General features: G+C 48.3%; 1 protein-coding gene across 2 annotated transcripts in view; it reads right to left on the bottom strand.

Annotated features, from left to right (window-relative positions):
- Positions 1–223: 223 nt before the first annotated feature.
- Positions 224–15,035, bottom strand: part of eya (eya transcriptional coactivator and phosphatase 2) — a 130,357-nt gene continuing 115,545 nt past the window's right edge. For both annotated transcript variants that reach the window (XM_075873030.1, XM_037415363.2), the window contains exons 13-14: positions 11,228–11,450; positions 224–3,447 (exon numbers count right to left, since the gene is read on the bottom strand). In XM_075873030.1, coding sequence (XP_075729145.1) covers positions 3,367–3,447; positions 11,228–11,450 — 304 coding nt within the window. In that variant the 3' untranslated portion in view covers positions 224–3,366. The remainder of the gene's footprint in view (positions 3,448–11,227; positions 11,451–15,035) is intronic.

Below are 15,035 nucleotides of genomic sequence, written 5' to 3'. Positions count from 1 at the left end.
TATTATACATCCATGGTATCCTTTAGTCTGCACCATCTCAGTGTTTCGTGGGTCTTGCGCACACTGCATTTTGTTTTTCTCAGAATCAGATAATATATAGATATAAGGGACCCATATAAGGAATGCAATGGAATTTCGGAATATTGCTGCATTTACTTATTCTTTACAGCGTGCATGCAGCACCGCCAAGTGCGTGCCGCGCGGATGACACAAAATAATTGAGTCGGACCGAAATGTCTGGCTTTTATTGGTTCTCTTGGTTACCAGGATAGCAGCACTTGAAGTCTACAGTCACGTGATCTATATTTCATTCTCTCGTCTCCTCGGACAAGCGCATCTTTGGCTTCGAGCTGTTGAGTAAAGGCAATCACTTCGCAGACGAGTGGCTAGTAACACTAAAATCAGTAATGTGAAACCAGCTTCTGTGTTGGTTTATATACAGCGTCGGCCACCATGGAAACGAACAAGTAACGAGATCCTAAGGAAAATGCGAAGCACACGACTTGCAGGTCTTGCGAATTTGTGTATCTAGAGGCTTCAGTAGTATGCCCAACCAAATTAGAGGGCCCAAGCATTTCTTGAAAGTTTTTTTGTTAAAGTAATATGCGAAACGTCCTACGTTTAAGTAGGACGTTTCGACCACTGACTTCGATACGCTTTAGACATTTGAACTTCTGAAACACGGCCAGAGAGTTCACCTATTTCGCTACAGATTCACGAAAGCTCGAATCTAGATAGTCCTGAAGTTGTATTGAATTTGCGGATAACATCTGTCAGAACGAAGGACAGGTATGCGATAGATTAATAAAAGAACATATCATGCTACGAAATGTGCGCCAAAAAATTAAAGGCGCATTATAGATACTACGTGGACGTCCAAATTCACTGCGATCAGCAAAGATTCCTACCCTTTTTTCGCCTGTACTATTTAGCTTAGACATGCAGTTTGAATAGCTCCCCCGCTGCCAGCCCAGCCTTCCGTTAATTCATACGAATACCAGCCAGCTCTCGTGAAACTCGTGTTGGCGCGCGCCCATACACCTGACGTGGTGAGCTACGTAACCAATTGCAGGTGCATTGTGCTTGACAGTGTGAGTCGCTGTGTTGTTTCTTCCTTGACTGTACCAATCACGCGCAAGAATGCACGTACAAACGAATGTGGAAGCCCTACTGCTCGGAGCAGAGCGCTCAAGTTAATCGCTAAATAAACGAAGCAATGTCAGCAGCTTACGTTTGGGAAGCGGCCTTAACAAGTCTGGAAAAATGAATCGAAGCTTGTTCATTCGTACTAAAAATTGTAGACCATCTCTTCGAAGGGGACCCTGATGGAATGTGAAGCAGCAGCGGTACGCACGGCGTTGACCTGGTTTAAACGGGCTTCGACGCCGCTACTGGAAGACCGGTCTGAAGCGAAACTCGGTGTTCCGTTTACTCTAGTGTACGTTTGTTTGAAACGCAAAAACACGAGAGGAGGGTTGGGTATCGTGTTAGTGTCATCGCAGATAAACGAGCCGAAAAAGTGTTCTCTCTCGACGTGCGGCTGAGCGTTCCGAGCAGTGGAGAGGGTGAAGCAAGAGGGAAGTGTGTTGCGAGTGGGCGGAAGAGCCGGCAGCTGCAGGCGCTGCGGCGAGCGGGCTGCGGGTGAGAGATAATGACGTCAGCGCGAACCTGTGGAAGAAGCGTGCGAGGCGAGTGTGACGTCAACGCGCAGCTGCGGGGTGACCTATTTGGCACCGCTTGAGCACCTGCGGCGACGGGAACGCGTTGCGGCGTGTTCGTACGGACGCGCGTACGTACGGCGTTACACGCGATTCAAAGAGCTGCTTCGCATCTATAAATTTACACTTGAAACTTTCAGAAAGTGGCTGTCAACCTCGTGTCGACTAAACATACAGTCATCGTGTCCTGACAAGCCACAAAGCGTCCATAGCCACGAAGGCTATGGTCCTCAACGCCCTTGATGACTGATTTATCCTTCCGAAATCACTAGCCGGTCAAGCTGCTTGTTTCTTAACTTCCACTTGACGATATAAGAACAAGAGATACCTATTTCAGGAGTTGCGAGGCTCCAAATAAAAAAAAAAGCTGGATGGCCTTCCAATTCATGTCGACAAACCCACCAACGCACACAAAACGTAAGTCCGTTATGTGAAGTACAATCATAAAAACTTGAAATAGCATTGAAATTATAAGAAATAAGTCGGCAGATAGCGCGTTCTCCCCCATACTGATCACGACTGTGAAATGTCTGCGCGTTGCAAGAAGACGCGTCGGGCCGGGTGTTCTAATGACACAGTACGCGCAATATTACTGCGTGCTGGCAAAGACGATCAAACGAAATTTTATAAGCTAATCGGGGCATGTTTGATATCGTGGCCGAAGAAGCTGCTAGTTCAATGTCACAATAATGTAAGCACAAACACATATACATGATTGTAGTTCACTGAACTATAGTAATGAGGCAGCTGCAATACAGGAATCAAGCAGTAGTAGTGCCACGAAGTCCGTGTCAATGCGATGTTGTAAGCTTATCACACTTGTTCGCGGCTAACCACAAGAGAGTTCTTACGCTACATACAGTGCATTGAAATGCTGTAGACTCCTGTAACAGTATAATGGGCACTTTCCTATTTAACTCAACTTTCGAAAGTTTTTTTTTTTGCGTTTTGTGACCCATGTACACTTGTATCTAGTTGAACCAAAGTAATAAAATTCCATCTCGTACTTAATTGCGGGACTGAATCGCGGAACTAGAGCCTAAGTTACACGCACTCAGCCATTTGAAGCGAGAAACAAAGCAATACGAAGCCCATAGAGCGTCACTTTAGAAATGTACCAACGAAACTTAATATGACAAATCAACGGGGCGAAATCATGGCGACACGGCGTAGTTGGCACAAGAAACAGCACTGAGGTGGTGGCTCAGCGGAACGTGGTCCTTTGTCACGTGTCTTCGGTACACTTTCGGCAGCCGGGTCGGCACGGTGGGGTCACCTCGAGTCACTGGTGACCGAATCAATACACACCCATCTCCCTCACCCACAACATCACGGGAGGCAAGGCAGTCCTTTCTTGCACACACTAAGTAGCAACACCCATAGGGACTAGGGCGGTTGCATCAAGACACGACAGGACATTCGCATCCTGGCCGGTTGTGTCCCCATGCGAACTCAATTTAAAACGGTGAAACTACTCGGCACAGTTCCCGACGGTGCGACGCACGTGCCGTATGAGGTGTGAGGGCTGTCCATGATGTAAGACGCAGGCGCGTTTTCGATCCGTTTCCCAGTGCGGGACGCTTCCCTCTTCGGAATGTGGTGGTCGTAGTGGTCCCTCTCCCCTTTCGTGGTTTCTGTTTGGAGCCGCTCACAGGTGACCAAGGTCGAGAGCGTGGTGGAGCGCCGCCAGGTCCGAGTGACTGCTGACGCGCCAGAAGGGAAAGCCCATCTGATCAGGGAGAAATGAGAACAATATAAACTATTAAAGATTAAGTTCAGTGGTTTGACCAGCCAAGGGCACAAAGTAATTATGAGGAACCCGGTGACAAGGGACGCTTATTAATTATTTTGACCATTTTTAAGTCCTTAACGAGCACCTTGATGTACGGTGGTCGATATGGGACCAGCATGGCCAAGATTCAAATCCGCATATTCGAGCTTAGGACAGTAACAATATAAAACCTTGGCTACCACGGCTGGCATATCAGATGGTAACAAAAACGGTGTCGCAACTTCCGCACAAAAGCGAAGCAACGAATGCGACAAAATGGAGAGAGAGAGAGAGAGAGAGAGAGAGAGAGGGAGAAAGCAAAGGCCGGGAGGTTAACCAGATATTGGCATCTGGTTCGCTACCCAGCGCTGGGGGCGGGGAAGTAGGGGCAAGAAAGAGGGGGTAGATAGAGGAAAAAAAAAACGCACGCGCACTCATAAGAAAACGAAAACACACACAGGAAGGGCGTCCTAGCTCAACCGTTCAGTAAGGGCGGTCGATCGCAAAAAGTGTAGTAGCGCTTTCAGGGCCCTCTTCTGTGAAGTCGCATCCTGTCGATACTGCAGAATTCCCTGCTCCGACAGAGGTTGATCATTTAATTTGTTGAGTTTCTTGCGAAGGCATAGTCGTTGTTTACTATACGCTAGGCAGTCACAAAGAATATGTTGGATTGTTTCCTCTTTGCCACAGTGGCCACAGGCTGCGGTGTCGGCCATCCCAATACGGAAAGCGTAGGCGTTGGTAAACGCAACGCCCAACCACAGCCTACATAACAGGGTCTGGTCTGCTCGGCAAAGCCTCGACGGGACTTGAAGACTTAGCGTAGGGTCAAGCGAGTACAGTCGGGCATGCTTGAAGTGTGGCCGATTCCACTGTGATGGGGTTTGCTGGCGAGCAAGCCTGCGGAGCTTTCGTGCAGCATCTGTCCTAGAAAGTGGTAGTCGTAGTTTATGATCTTCTGTGTGGGCTGAGCGGGCAGCTGGATCGGCCCGTTCATTGCCGATGATTCCACAGTGACTGGGCAACCGCTGAAATGTAATTTGGTGCCCTTTCTCAGTCAGTGTATAACCTCTGCTATCTCTAGTACCAGCTGCTCGTGTGGTCCACGGCGTAAGGCTGATAGTAGAGACTGCAGTGCCGCCTTCGAGTCGCAGAAAATAGTCCACTTGCGTGTAGGTTGATCAACTACAAATTGCAACGCAGCACGAAGTGCTGTCAATTCTGCTGCCGTTGATGTTGCGTGAGATGTCTTGAATTTAATTGTCGTGGCCAAACTTGGTATCACTACTGCTTCTGTAGAGCTGTCCGGCTGAACCGATCCGTCAGTGTATATATGTGTGGAGTCTTGGTATTTCTCATACAAGAGAAGTAGTGTGAGCTGTTTAAGAGCCGGTGACGACAAATTGGCATTTTTCTGGACGCCAGGTATGTTAATATTAATCATTGGTTGAGCGAGGCACCATGGCGGAGTCACAGGTCTAGCGGCAGGAGAGAACGAAGTTGGGATCGACTCACCATGTGCGGTCACTGTTTTGCAGTAAGATGTGCATGGTCGGACCACTCGTAGAGAGGCTAGGTGATGTCGAGGAGTTCGAGCAAGGTGTCGTATATGTGTCCTCAGCACTTCCACATTAATGTGGGTCTTGATGAGGTTGTCCCTTGTGATGGCGATAGTTGCCGCTGTTGACGCACTTTGGGGCAAGCCTAAACATATCTGGAGTGCTTGAGCCTGGACACTTTGAAGCATTCGTATGCTTGTTTTACTTGCGTTGATTAACACAGGTAGGCTGCACCGAAGGAATCTAAGGAAAAGAATTCTGTATAGTCGCAACATAGCAGTTGTGGACATTCCCCAGTTCTTTCCAGCGAAGAACTTGAACAAATGACAGATGCCTGTCAATCGCCTTTTCATGTATGATACACGTGAGCTTGATGAGAGGTCTATGTCAAGTATAACACCTAGGAACTTGTATGATCGGAGGTGACGTATCCTTTCGCTTTTTATCAGAACGCTGTAGTTCTGCATTGGTTTGCGCGTAAATGCCACAAGTGCACATTTCTCAGAGGAAATTTCCAGACCTCGTTGACGGAGGTAAATAGCAACTTGAGTGGCAGCTCTCTGAATTCACACTCGCAGCTGTAGACGTGTTACTGCAGACGTCCCAACGCAGATGTCGTCCGCGTACATTGACAATCTGACAGTACTTGGCAGATGCTCATTGAAAGCTATTAGCGTCAGGTTGATTAGTACATGGCTAAGTATGCCACCCTGGGGAACACCACGGTGGCTGTAATGTAGCGAAGTGTCACCATCCTCGGTTCTCACGAAAAAGGATCGCTCAGAGAGATAGCTGCGTAGCCACTGAAACATCCGACCACCCACCCCTATCTTCTTGAGAACGGTGAGGACAGCTTTATGTGTGACGTTATCGTACGCCCCTTTAACATCAAGAAATAAAGAAGCGCAGAGACGCTTACGGCCTTTTTCGTGTTGCACGTAGCTGACTAGGTCTATGACGCTAACAATTGATGACCGGCCACGGCGAAATCCCGTCATAGCGTCCGGGTAGATGTTGTGATGCTCCAAGAACCATTCTAGCCGTCCAAGTACCATCCTCTCCATCACTTTGCGCAAGCAACTAGCCAGTGCAATCGGGCGGTATGATGTGAGCACCAATGGTGACTTGCCAGGCTTCAGTAATGGAACCAAACGGCTGGTCTTCCAGTTAACTGGGAGGGTGCCCTCTCGCCACGAATCATTGTATATATCTCGAAGAGGGCACTCCTCGCACACTCACCAAGGTGACACAGTGCTCTGTATGATATTACATCAGGCCCGGGTGCTGATGTTCGTCTACACAAAGCCAGTGCTGCTTTAAGCTCATGAATAGAAAAAAATTGGTCCATGTGGTGATCGTGTGATGCCATGCCACCACGTGAGAGCGTGGAGATGTTGGCATCTGCGAGTTGACCAGATAAGTTGGCACAAAATTATTCTGCCACGTCGACCTCCGATCTCTGTTGAGAGAGGGCTAGAGCCTTGAATGAAGACCACTGAATGGGAGCTGTCCGGAGCCCTCTTATCGTCCTTCACAAGTGTGATAAAGGCTTGCGAGGATCTAACGACGCGCAGAAGGCTGCCCAACGTTGTGACTCTAGCTTGTCTATGCAGCGTTGTATCTTCTTCTGAAGACGTCTAGCGATTCGTAAATCGTCGATTGCTTTCGTGCGTCGGTAGCTTTGTTCCGCATGTCGTCGGAGAGCCCGAAGTCGTTCAAATTCCACATCAAATTCGGTTACTCTCGAAGAGCAAGCATGTGAGGGTGCACACTGTGTCTTGCACTGTGGACTTGATCACCTCTTCTCAGTCAAATGAGGTGTTCTCTTGACAGCGTTCTTCCATGAGAGATTCAAACTTGGTCCAGTCCACTCTTTGGATAGTTTCACGTACCTTGCAAGGTGATAATCCTCTGATCTTGACATATGTGGGAATGTGGTCGCTCCCATGTGTTTCTATGTCCGCAAACCATCCGGCACATCTGACGAGACCTCGAGAAACAAAGTCCAAGTCAAGGCAACTGCTGTATCCAGGGCCACGTAAAAATGTTGGGCTGCCATCATTTAACAAGCACAACTCGTTGTCTGAAGCAAACATTATCAGACTTCTACCCTTTGCGCTGATCTTCGGGCTCCCCCATAGCGTATGGTGGGCGTTGAAGTTTCCGATGATCACCCATGGGCCAGGAGTGGATGATAGGATGTGTCCTAGTCTTCTGTGGTCAAATCTACTTGATGGCGACAGGTATGCACCGACAACAGTGACAATAAGACCCTTTTTCTTCACTGTTAAGCATATATATTGGTTATCGTTGTCAGGTGGTACAGACCAAAGAATGTAGGTCAGGTCACGTCGAATAAACAGCAGGACCTTGCTGTTTCTACTATAACAAGCCGACATAAATGATTCGTATCCGGAGAGTCTGATAGCGCTCGATAAATTTGGCTCGCAGATGACGATGATGGGAAATAGATTGGTGGAAACGAACCGACGGAAATCTGCAATGCGTGATTTCAGTCGCCCTGCATTCCACTGAAAAATTGTTTTTTTTTAACTCTTCCCTGAAAGACAGTGGCTGGTGGGCCATTATCTACTCAAGAGCCGCCAGTACTGGACTCGGAGCGTCCAGTACTTGAAGTGCACTTCTGGCTTACGTTGTACGCATGTTGTTTAACACCGTGCGAATGGCATTAATTATCGATCGTAGAAGAGCAATCACTTGCTTATCAGAGTTCCGCTACTCCTCTGTTGTCGCAGTTTGCTCTGATGAATGCGGCTTCTGATGCGGTTCTTCCACAAGTTGCGTGCGCGTAAGTGGCAGCCACTCTTCAGTAGAGAGAGATCTACTTGCTTTCTCTCTTCCATCGTCTGCGTTCGCCGCGGTGTACCCTGCAGTGGGCGCCGTTCCCAGATGCGTTGACTTACTTCTTGTAGTTGACTGTGTTCTTCGCGAAGATCTTCGACGGTGACGTCGTCGTCTTCGCCGGACTTTTTCCGCGGCCTCTTTGTGGGTAGAGTTGTCTCGCACCATTTGTCTAAGAATAGTAAACTCCTTCTTTATGCGTGGACAGTCTTTGGAAGATGCACTGTGGGCACCTTGACAATTAGGGCACTTTAGTATGGTTGCGCTGCATTTGTCCTCGGTGTGTGGTTCTGAGCGTCGGGGGCACATTTCGGAGTTCCTGCACGCTCCCTGCACATGGCCGATCTTCTGGCACTTATGACATCGCATAAATTTTGGAATAAATGGTCGGACCTGGTGACGAAAGTGGCCAACCATCACATGAGAGGGGAGACAGTCCCCTTTGAACGTAATTCTCACACAATGTGTGTTACCAAGGCGGCTGACATTCACAATGACGTTATCTTCATTTGCCGGTTTTATTAGCACTGAGAGATCCGAGGCGATGTCATAAAATGACTCCTGTTGAAGTGGTGCTATCAGCTGGTATTATAGACTTGACACTGATGTTACCCAGTTGCGTTACTTTCTGAAGCGCGTTTAGCGCACGTGGGTTCAACACATCGATTGCCAAGATGTTCCTTCTTGCGTTTAGACGTACTTCTTTGATCTGATTTGGCGTAATATTCTCGAGATACACAGAGAGCGCTTGCCTGTTCAGCAGGCGTAGACTGTCGGCCTTCAGCGGCACGAACAGGATAGAGTGAGGCCATCGCTGAGGGGCAGTTTTCACGGTGGTCGTGCTTGATGCCGAAGATGCATTGACGATCCGTCGTTTAGCCTTGCGGTACAGGACGGGTTGGTAGCCGTCGTCCGAGGACTCGTCGCTTGATGCGGAGTCCAGCTCAGTGTCCTTCCTCTCACTGGACGCGTTTCCTCGCTTCCACGAAGCAGTCCCCGCGGTCGAACCGGACTCGGACGGTGCCCCGTGAGGTTCGATCATCCATCACCACATACATCACCACGATATATGGGGCGATAGACCCCACAACTGCGGCGAAAAATCCAGAAAAGCACAAAGACGAGCAAGGTGTGTTCCGTAAACGAATCACTTCGTCTTCCTCTTTCACTAAAGCTTTCCTAATGTTGAGTCGACAAAATGGAATGTTATACGAAATGGAATGTTATACGAAGCAAGCCTAGCTCCTTCACACCCGATCTGGCATAGTTAAAAAAAAAGCTGCCAAGGACTTTGTTGTTGTCTATCACTTTAAACACAAGCTGAGCCGTTAGAACTCAACACCTTCAAAGGTTTTGTGTGCTCTGTCAAGACGGCGAGCGCGCGACTATGTTCAGACGCTCAGAGTGAAAGTATGCAATTCGTGCCGGAACCACACAGCACTCTGATCCTAGACTTCCCACCAGATCTTCGCGCGGCTGAAGTCGGCCGGTGAGTTTGCTCTCCGTTTAAGCTGGCATCGTTAACTGCCCTCGCGCGCTTTCTGATTAAGCGGCCCAAAATAAGCGGCCCAAAATAAGCGGCCCAAAATAAGCGGCCCAAAATAAGCGGCCCAAAATAAGCGGCCCAAAATAAGCGGCCCAAAATAAGCGGCCCAAAATAAGCGGCCCAAAATAAGCGGCCCAAAATAAGCGGCCCAAAATAAGCGGCCCAAAATAAGCGGCCCAAAATAAGCGGCCCAAAATAAGCGGCCCAAAATAAGCGGCCCAAAATAAGCGGCCCAAAATAAGCGGCCCAAAATAAGCGGCCCAAAATAAGCGGCCCAAAATAAGCGGCCCAAAATAAGCGGCCCAAAATAAGCGGCCCAAAATAAGCGGCCCAAAATAAGCGGCCCAAAATAAGCGGCCCAAAATAAGCGGCCCAAAATAAGCGGCCCAAAATAAGCGGCCCAAAATAAGCGGCCCAAAATAAGCGGCCCAAAATAAGCGGCCCAAAATAAGCGGCCCAAAATAAGCGGCCCAAAATAAGCGGCCCAAAGTAAGCGGCCCAAAGTAAGCGGCCCAAAATAAGCGGCCCAAAATAAGCGGCCCAAAATAAGCGGCCCAAAATAAGCGGCCCAAAATAAGCGGCCCAAAATAAGCGGCCCAAAATAAGCGGCCCAAATTAAGCGGCCCAAAATAAGCGGCCCAAAATAAGCGGCCCAAATTAAGCGGCCCAAAATAAGCGGCCCATGATTAAGCGGCCCATGATTAAAAGTGGCTGACTCCAGTGTGTGGACAGCATCGGCAATGCATATCAAGGGAACAAAAAAAAATGTCCCTTTTGCGATGGACAGCACCAGAAAGGAACTTGAGGGCGAAGTTGATTGATTGATTTGTGGGGTTTAACGTCCCAAAACCGCCATTTGATTATGAGAGACGCCGTAGTGGAGGGCTCCGGAAATTTTGACCACCTAGGGTTCTTTAACGTCCACCCAAATCTGAGTACACGGGCCTACAACATTTCCGCCTCCATCGAAAATGCAGCCGCCACAGCCGGGATTTGATCCCGTGACCTGCGGGTCAGCAGCCGAGTACCTTAGCCACTAGACCACCGTGGCGGGGCCTTGAGGGCGAAGTCAGTGGACGGGTTTCTCCTGTAACATTTTCAGCTGAAGAGGGAATTTATTACTGTCCCAAGGAAGATCAATCTCCTTAGCCTGTGAGTGTACGTGTGTTGCCTTTGTAACCAAATAACAACAGTAGGCAACACTGTTTAAGACCCACTCCCTTCTTTACCCCGATGCAGCCTTCACTGTAGCTGCCTAATCAAGGACGAAATTTTGCGCTGCGGCCTGAAGAGTACCGCATAATCCTTTTTAAATTGTGCGGTCAAAGTTGTGTGCGCTTCCTGCGAGCGCGAATAATAGGGTAAAAAAGAGCCGTTTTGAAACTTCCGAAGTGTGTAACTGCTGCATACCCGGCATTTGTTGTCGTGGAACGAGAAGTCATGGGTTCGACCCCCGTTACCGGAATTTTTTTTTTCTTTGATGTCCGACATTGCACTTTTTTCGACGTCATTTCTGCGGCGGAAATACGTAGTGAAGTCTCGGTAGACACCAGCATAAAACGGTTTCGTAATAAAAGAAAAGTATTGTCGAAAACACAACGGCTTTCAGTAAGGCAATAATAGGTTCATCAACATCGTGCTGAAAGAGTAAAAATATAGAACGGGGAAATGAACGCACAGGGCACTATGTGTGTCCTGTGTGTTCATTGCCCCGTTTTCTTGTGTGTTTCCGCACACCATCCTTATGAAGGCATTTAGGTTGAATAGTGACCTGCTTGGCGGCCGCTTCTTCGTCCTTGCCGTCGCCGACGACTACGTAGGTGCACTTCTTCCCGAAGCGGGCCACGATGCGCTCGAAGCACGACTCCTTGCCGATCTTGGTGGCGCTGTACACGCTCTCGATAGGGAACACCCCGCCCAGGCCGTACAGGAGGACCTTGGCTAGGGCGGGCACAAGCTGCGTCGTCGTCACCAGCACGTTGGCGCATGTAGACCTGCGACGAGTATTACGTTACACTTTGTAATATCAGCAATGACGCATTTCATAGAAAGGTATATATATATATATATATATATATATATATATATATATATATATATATATATATATATATATATATATATATATATATGTGTGTGTGTGTGTGTGTGTGTGGTGTGTGTGTGTGGTGTGTGTGTGTGGTGTGTGCGTGTGTGTGTGTGCGTGTGGTGTGTGTGCGTGTGGTGTGTGTGCGTGCGCGTGTGTGTGCGTGCGCGTGTGTGTGCGTGCGCGTGTGTGTGCGTGCGCGTGTGTGTGCGTGCGCGTGTGTGCGCGTGCGCGTGTGTGCGCGCGTGCGCGTGCGCGTGTGTGTGCGCGTGTGTGTGCGCGTGTGTGCGCGTGTGTGCGCGTGCGCGTGTGTGCGCGCGTGCGCGTGCGCGTGTGTGTGCGCGTGTGTGTGCGCGTGCGCGTGTGTGTGCGCGTGTGTGTGTGCGTGTGCGTGCGCGTGTGCGTGTGCGTGTGCGTGTGCGTGCGCGTGTGTGTGCGCGTGTGTGTGCGCGTGTGTGCGTGTGCGTGCGTGCGTGCGCGTGCGTGCGTGCGTGCGTGTGCGTGTGCGCGCGTGTGCGTGCGCGTGTGTGTGTGTGCGCGCGCGTGCGTGCGCGTGCGTGCGTGTGTGTGTGTGTGTGTGGCGGTCATGGAGCAGTCTCATATGACGAGGGAAATAATTAAATACGAAACATTTGCGTACTGCAAGCACTTTTGGCGTTTATCTGCGTATCTATCATTATATCTATACACTTACGTCTGAATGCTCTCATGATCACCCCCTCAAATTGGCGTGAACCAAAATTGACGTGAGAGGATAAAATGGTTTGACGAATATGACGCGCTCGTTAAAACATGCATAATGTCACAATATCATCGCGCACGTCGTCAAACACCGCTGGACAGTGGCACATATCCGAGGGCGGGTATGTGCCACAGCTGTTAGATATTTATTAACTACCTAGGAACGACGAGACCACACATGCGAAATTTAAACGCGCGAGCGTTGACACAAACCTGACATCGGCAGGGTTGACTGACCCGACGAATGCAAAGAATAAATGTCAGGGTCACAGCAGGAATCGAACCCGAGCATTCCGCGTGGCAGTCAAGCACTCTACCACTTAGCCGCGCCAGGTTTCGGAACTACTTATCTAATAAACCCCAATGTTCGTGAAACGATTGTGCTTGCAGTGCTGGCTGTCCAATTTCAACGCGACAGCGTTAAAGGGATCGTTTCGCAGAAATTCCGGCTTCAGCGTCGTCGGCTGTGTGCAAAGAACCATCTTATGCACGACCGAAAAATCAACCATGCAAATAAAATAAATCATAAAAAAATCCCGGGTCATATTGCCTGGCAAGCGGATGTTCTACCATACGGCCACGCGTCTCTTTTTTCTTTCATGATATTTATTGTAATGCGTATTTGAATTATAACTTTGACGTAGCGATACACACACACACATCGACAATAATCACAGTACAGCAGAAATATTTATCTTGTTACCGACATATATACTCAGGAAGTCCAAAAAAAGAAAAAAGAGGAAAAGCTCTGCAAAAGGTTGGTAAGGATGAGCATCTCATCAAGTTGGGGTGCCAGTCTCTTTTGAAGTCAAGTTCTTCGTAAACGTCCTTTAGCGGAAGAGCCATGAAATGCATACATGAAACAGTCGTTGGTTCTGCATTACGGTATCGCGTACGTACGTGTTTTCCCACAGATTGTGCAGTTAAATAAGAAGGAACATATCAAAGAGCGCTTCATCAAGACATTCTGGGAGAAGGTAATGTATAGTATGTCCGGACATTTTCCGAACTCGTTTTAGTACATCTTGTCCTGGAAGATTAAAATATAATGAGCGGTAAAAGGGAGGCGGACAAAAGCACGGATAACAAATGTCTAGAGAGAGAGAGAGAGAATAAAATGAGGGAAAGGCAGGGAGGTTAACCAGAAAATGGAGCATCCGGTTTGCTACACTACACTAGGGGAAGGGGGAATGGGAAGAAAGATGGGAAAGAAAGCAAAGAGGGAAATAGACACGCGCAAAAAAAAGGGGGGGGGGGGGGCTGGGGTGCTACAGTCTATACAGTAGGCCACTGCCACGCAGAATGTTCAGTAAGGCCTTCACTAATTTTCTGTGAGCACACGAATCATGTCGCCTTTCAAGCACTGATTGTTCAGACAAAGGTCTGTCGTCTAGGCGAGCTAACGCAGCAGCTAGTTGCCGTCCTTGCACGCTGTAACGAGGGCAGTGACAGAGAGCGTGCTCTATAGTTTTATCGCTGCCGCAATGACCGCAAGGAGAGTTTTCTGCGTGATACTGTGTATGAGTATTTCATGAAAAATCGGACTTTGAGAAACCACACAGCAATCATAATTTCCTGCATAAATCCCCATAAACACGTGCGTACAGAGAAATGTGAAGAAACTATCAAATCGGGTAAAGCGTTAACGAGTGTAAATTGCGAGGAGGATGTAATTATGGGATGGGAACTGTAGCGAAAGAAAGCAGAGCCTCGAAACTATTTGCCGTAGATATAAACGAACTGATGCCGGCCCTCGATCCCTTACTGGCCTGAATGGGTTGTCCCGTCTCATTGGTTCAAAAGTCGAAGACCACACGAATGTTGCAAAAGTGCGATTAAAGCGCTGTATGTAATACCGAGCGCAATGAATGAGTTGCAATACGCAGTAAAGCTTTGTAGGTAAAAAAGTATTGAAAGCTTCAGCTCTCGTAAAGATGGAAAGGCGATGCAGAGCAACAGTCTGGGCATGTCGTTCATGCTTAGGAACACTCCCTTTTTGAGTGACGTGCACACTAAGATATGTGGGTGGACTGCGGGTCCAATTATTACATGCCAACTTTTCTGGCGTACTACCCCACGATCCAAGCCATAATCCTAAACTTTTAGATGAATTGAAACAAGCTTCTGATACAATGCAGAATATACTTATTGTAAATAACACATACTCAACACTTCGTTTGTCCGAACAAAAGAAAACTACGCCGTCTGCATAAGCCAATACCTTAAGCTCATTGCCTAATATACTGAAGCCGCGAATACTATTCGATCGTGTTGCGCTAAGGCATATATCAGTTCAAGATAAAGTGCAAACAGGAGCGAGCAGTGGAGACATACGGCAGCCTTGTTTTACAGAAGAGCGTATAGGTAATGGCTTTGACAGGTGGTCATTATTAATTAGCCGGGCTGAACAGTCATTGTAACAAAGTTTACCACCTTTCCAGCACAACAGAGGCTACTTTTGCATTCTCCAGAAGGGAAAATACAAAGGAGTGACTGACCCGGTCAAAAGCTTTGCCAAGGTCTACCTGCAGCATAGCAAGCTGTCCTTGATAGCTGTAGCACTACTGAAGAAGTGTTCGAGAGATGTGTATGCTTGTATGCAGCGACCACCGATTCTACATCTCTGGTGAGGACCAATGAGTATCGACATCACAAACTGTAATTGATTTGATAATACTTTAGCGAAACATTTGTAGTCAACATTTGACAACGCTATTCGCCTGTAGCCTTCAACGGAACGAAGCGTTTT

Source organism: Rhipicephalus microplus, chromosome 9 (assembly GCF_043290135.1).
Source record: "Rhipicephalus microplus isolate Deutch F79 chromosome 9, USDA_Rmic, whole genome shotgun sequence".
Classification (NCBI taxonomy): Eukaryota; Metazoa; Arthropoda; class Arachnida; order Ixodida; family Ixodidae; genus Rhipicephalus; species Rhipicephalus microplus.
This window is presented reverse-complemented; position numbering and strand designations above follow the sequence as displayed.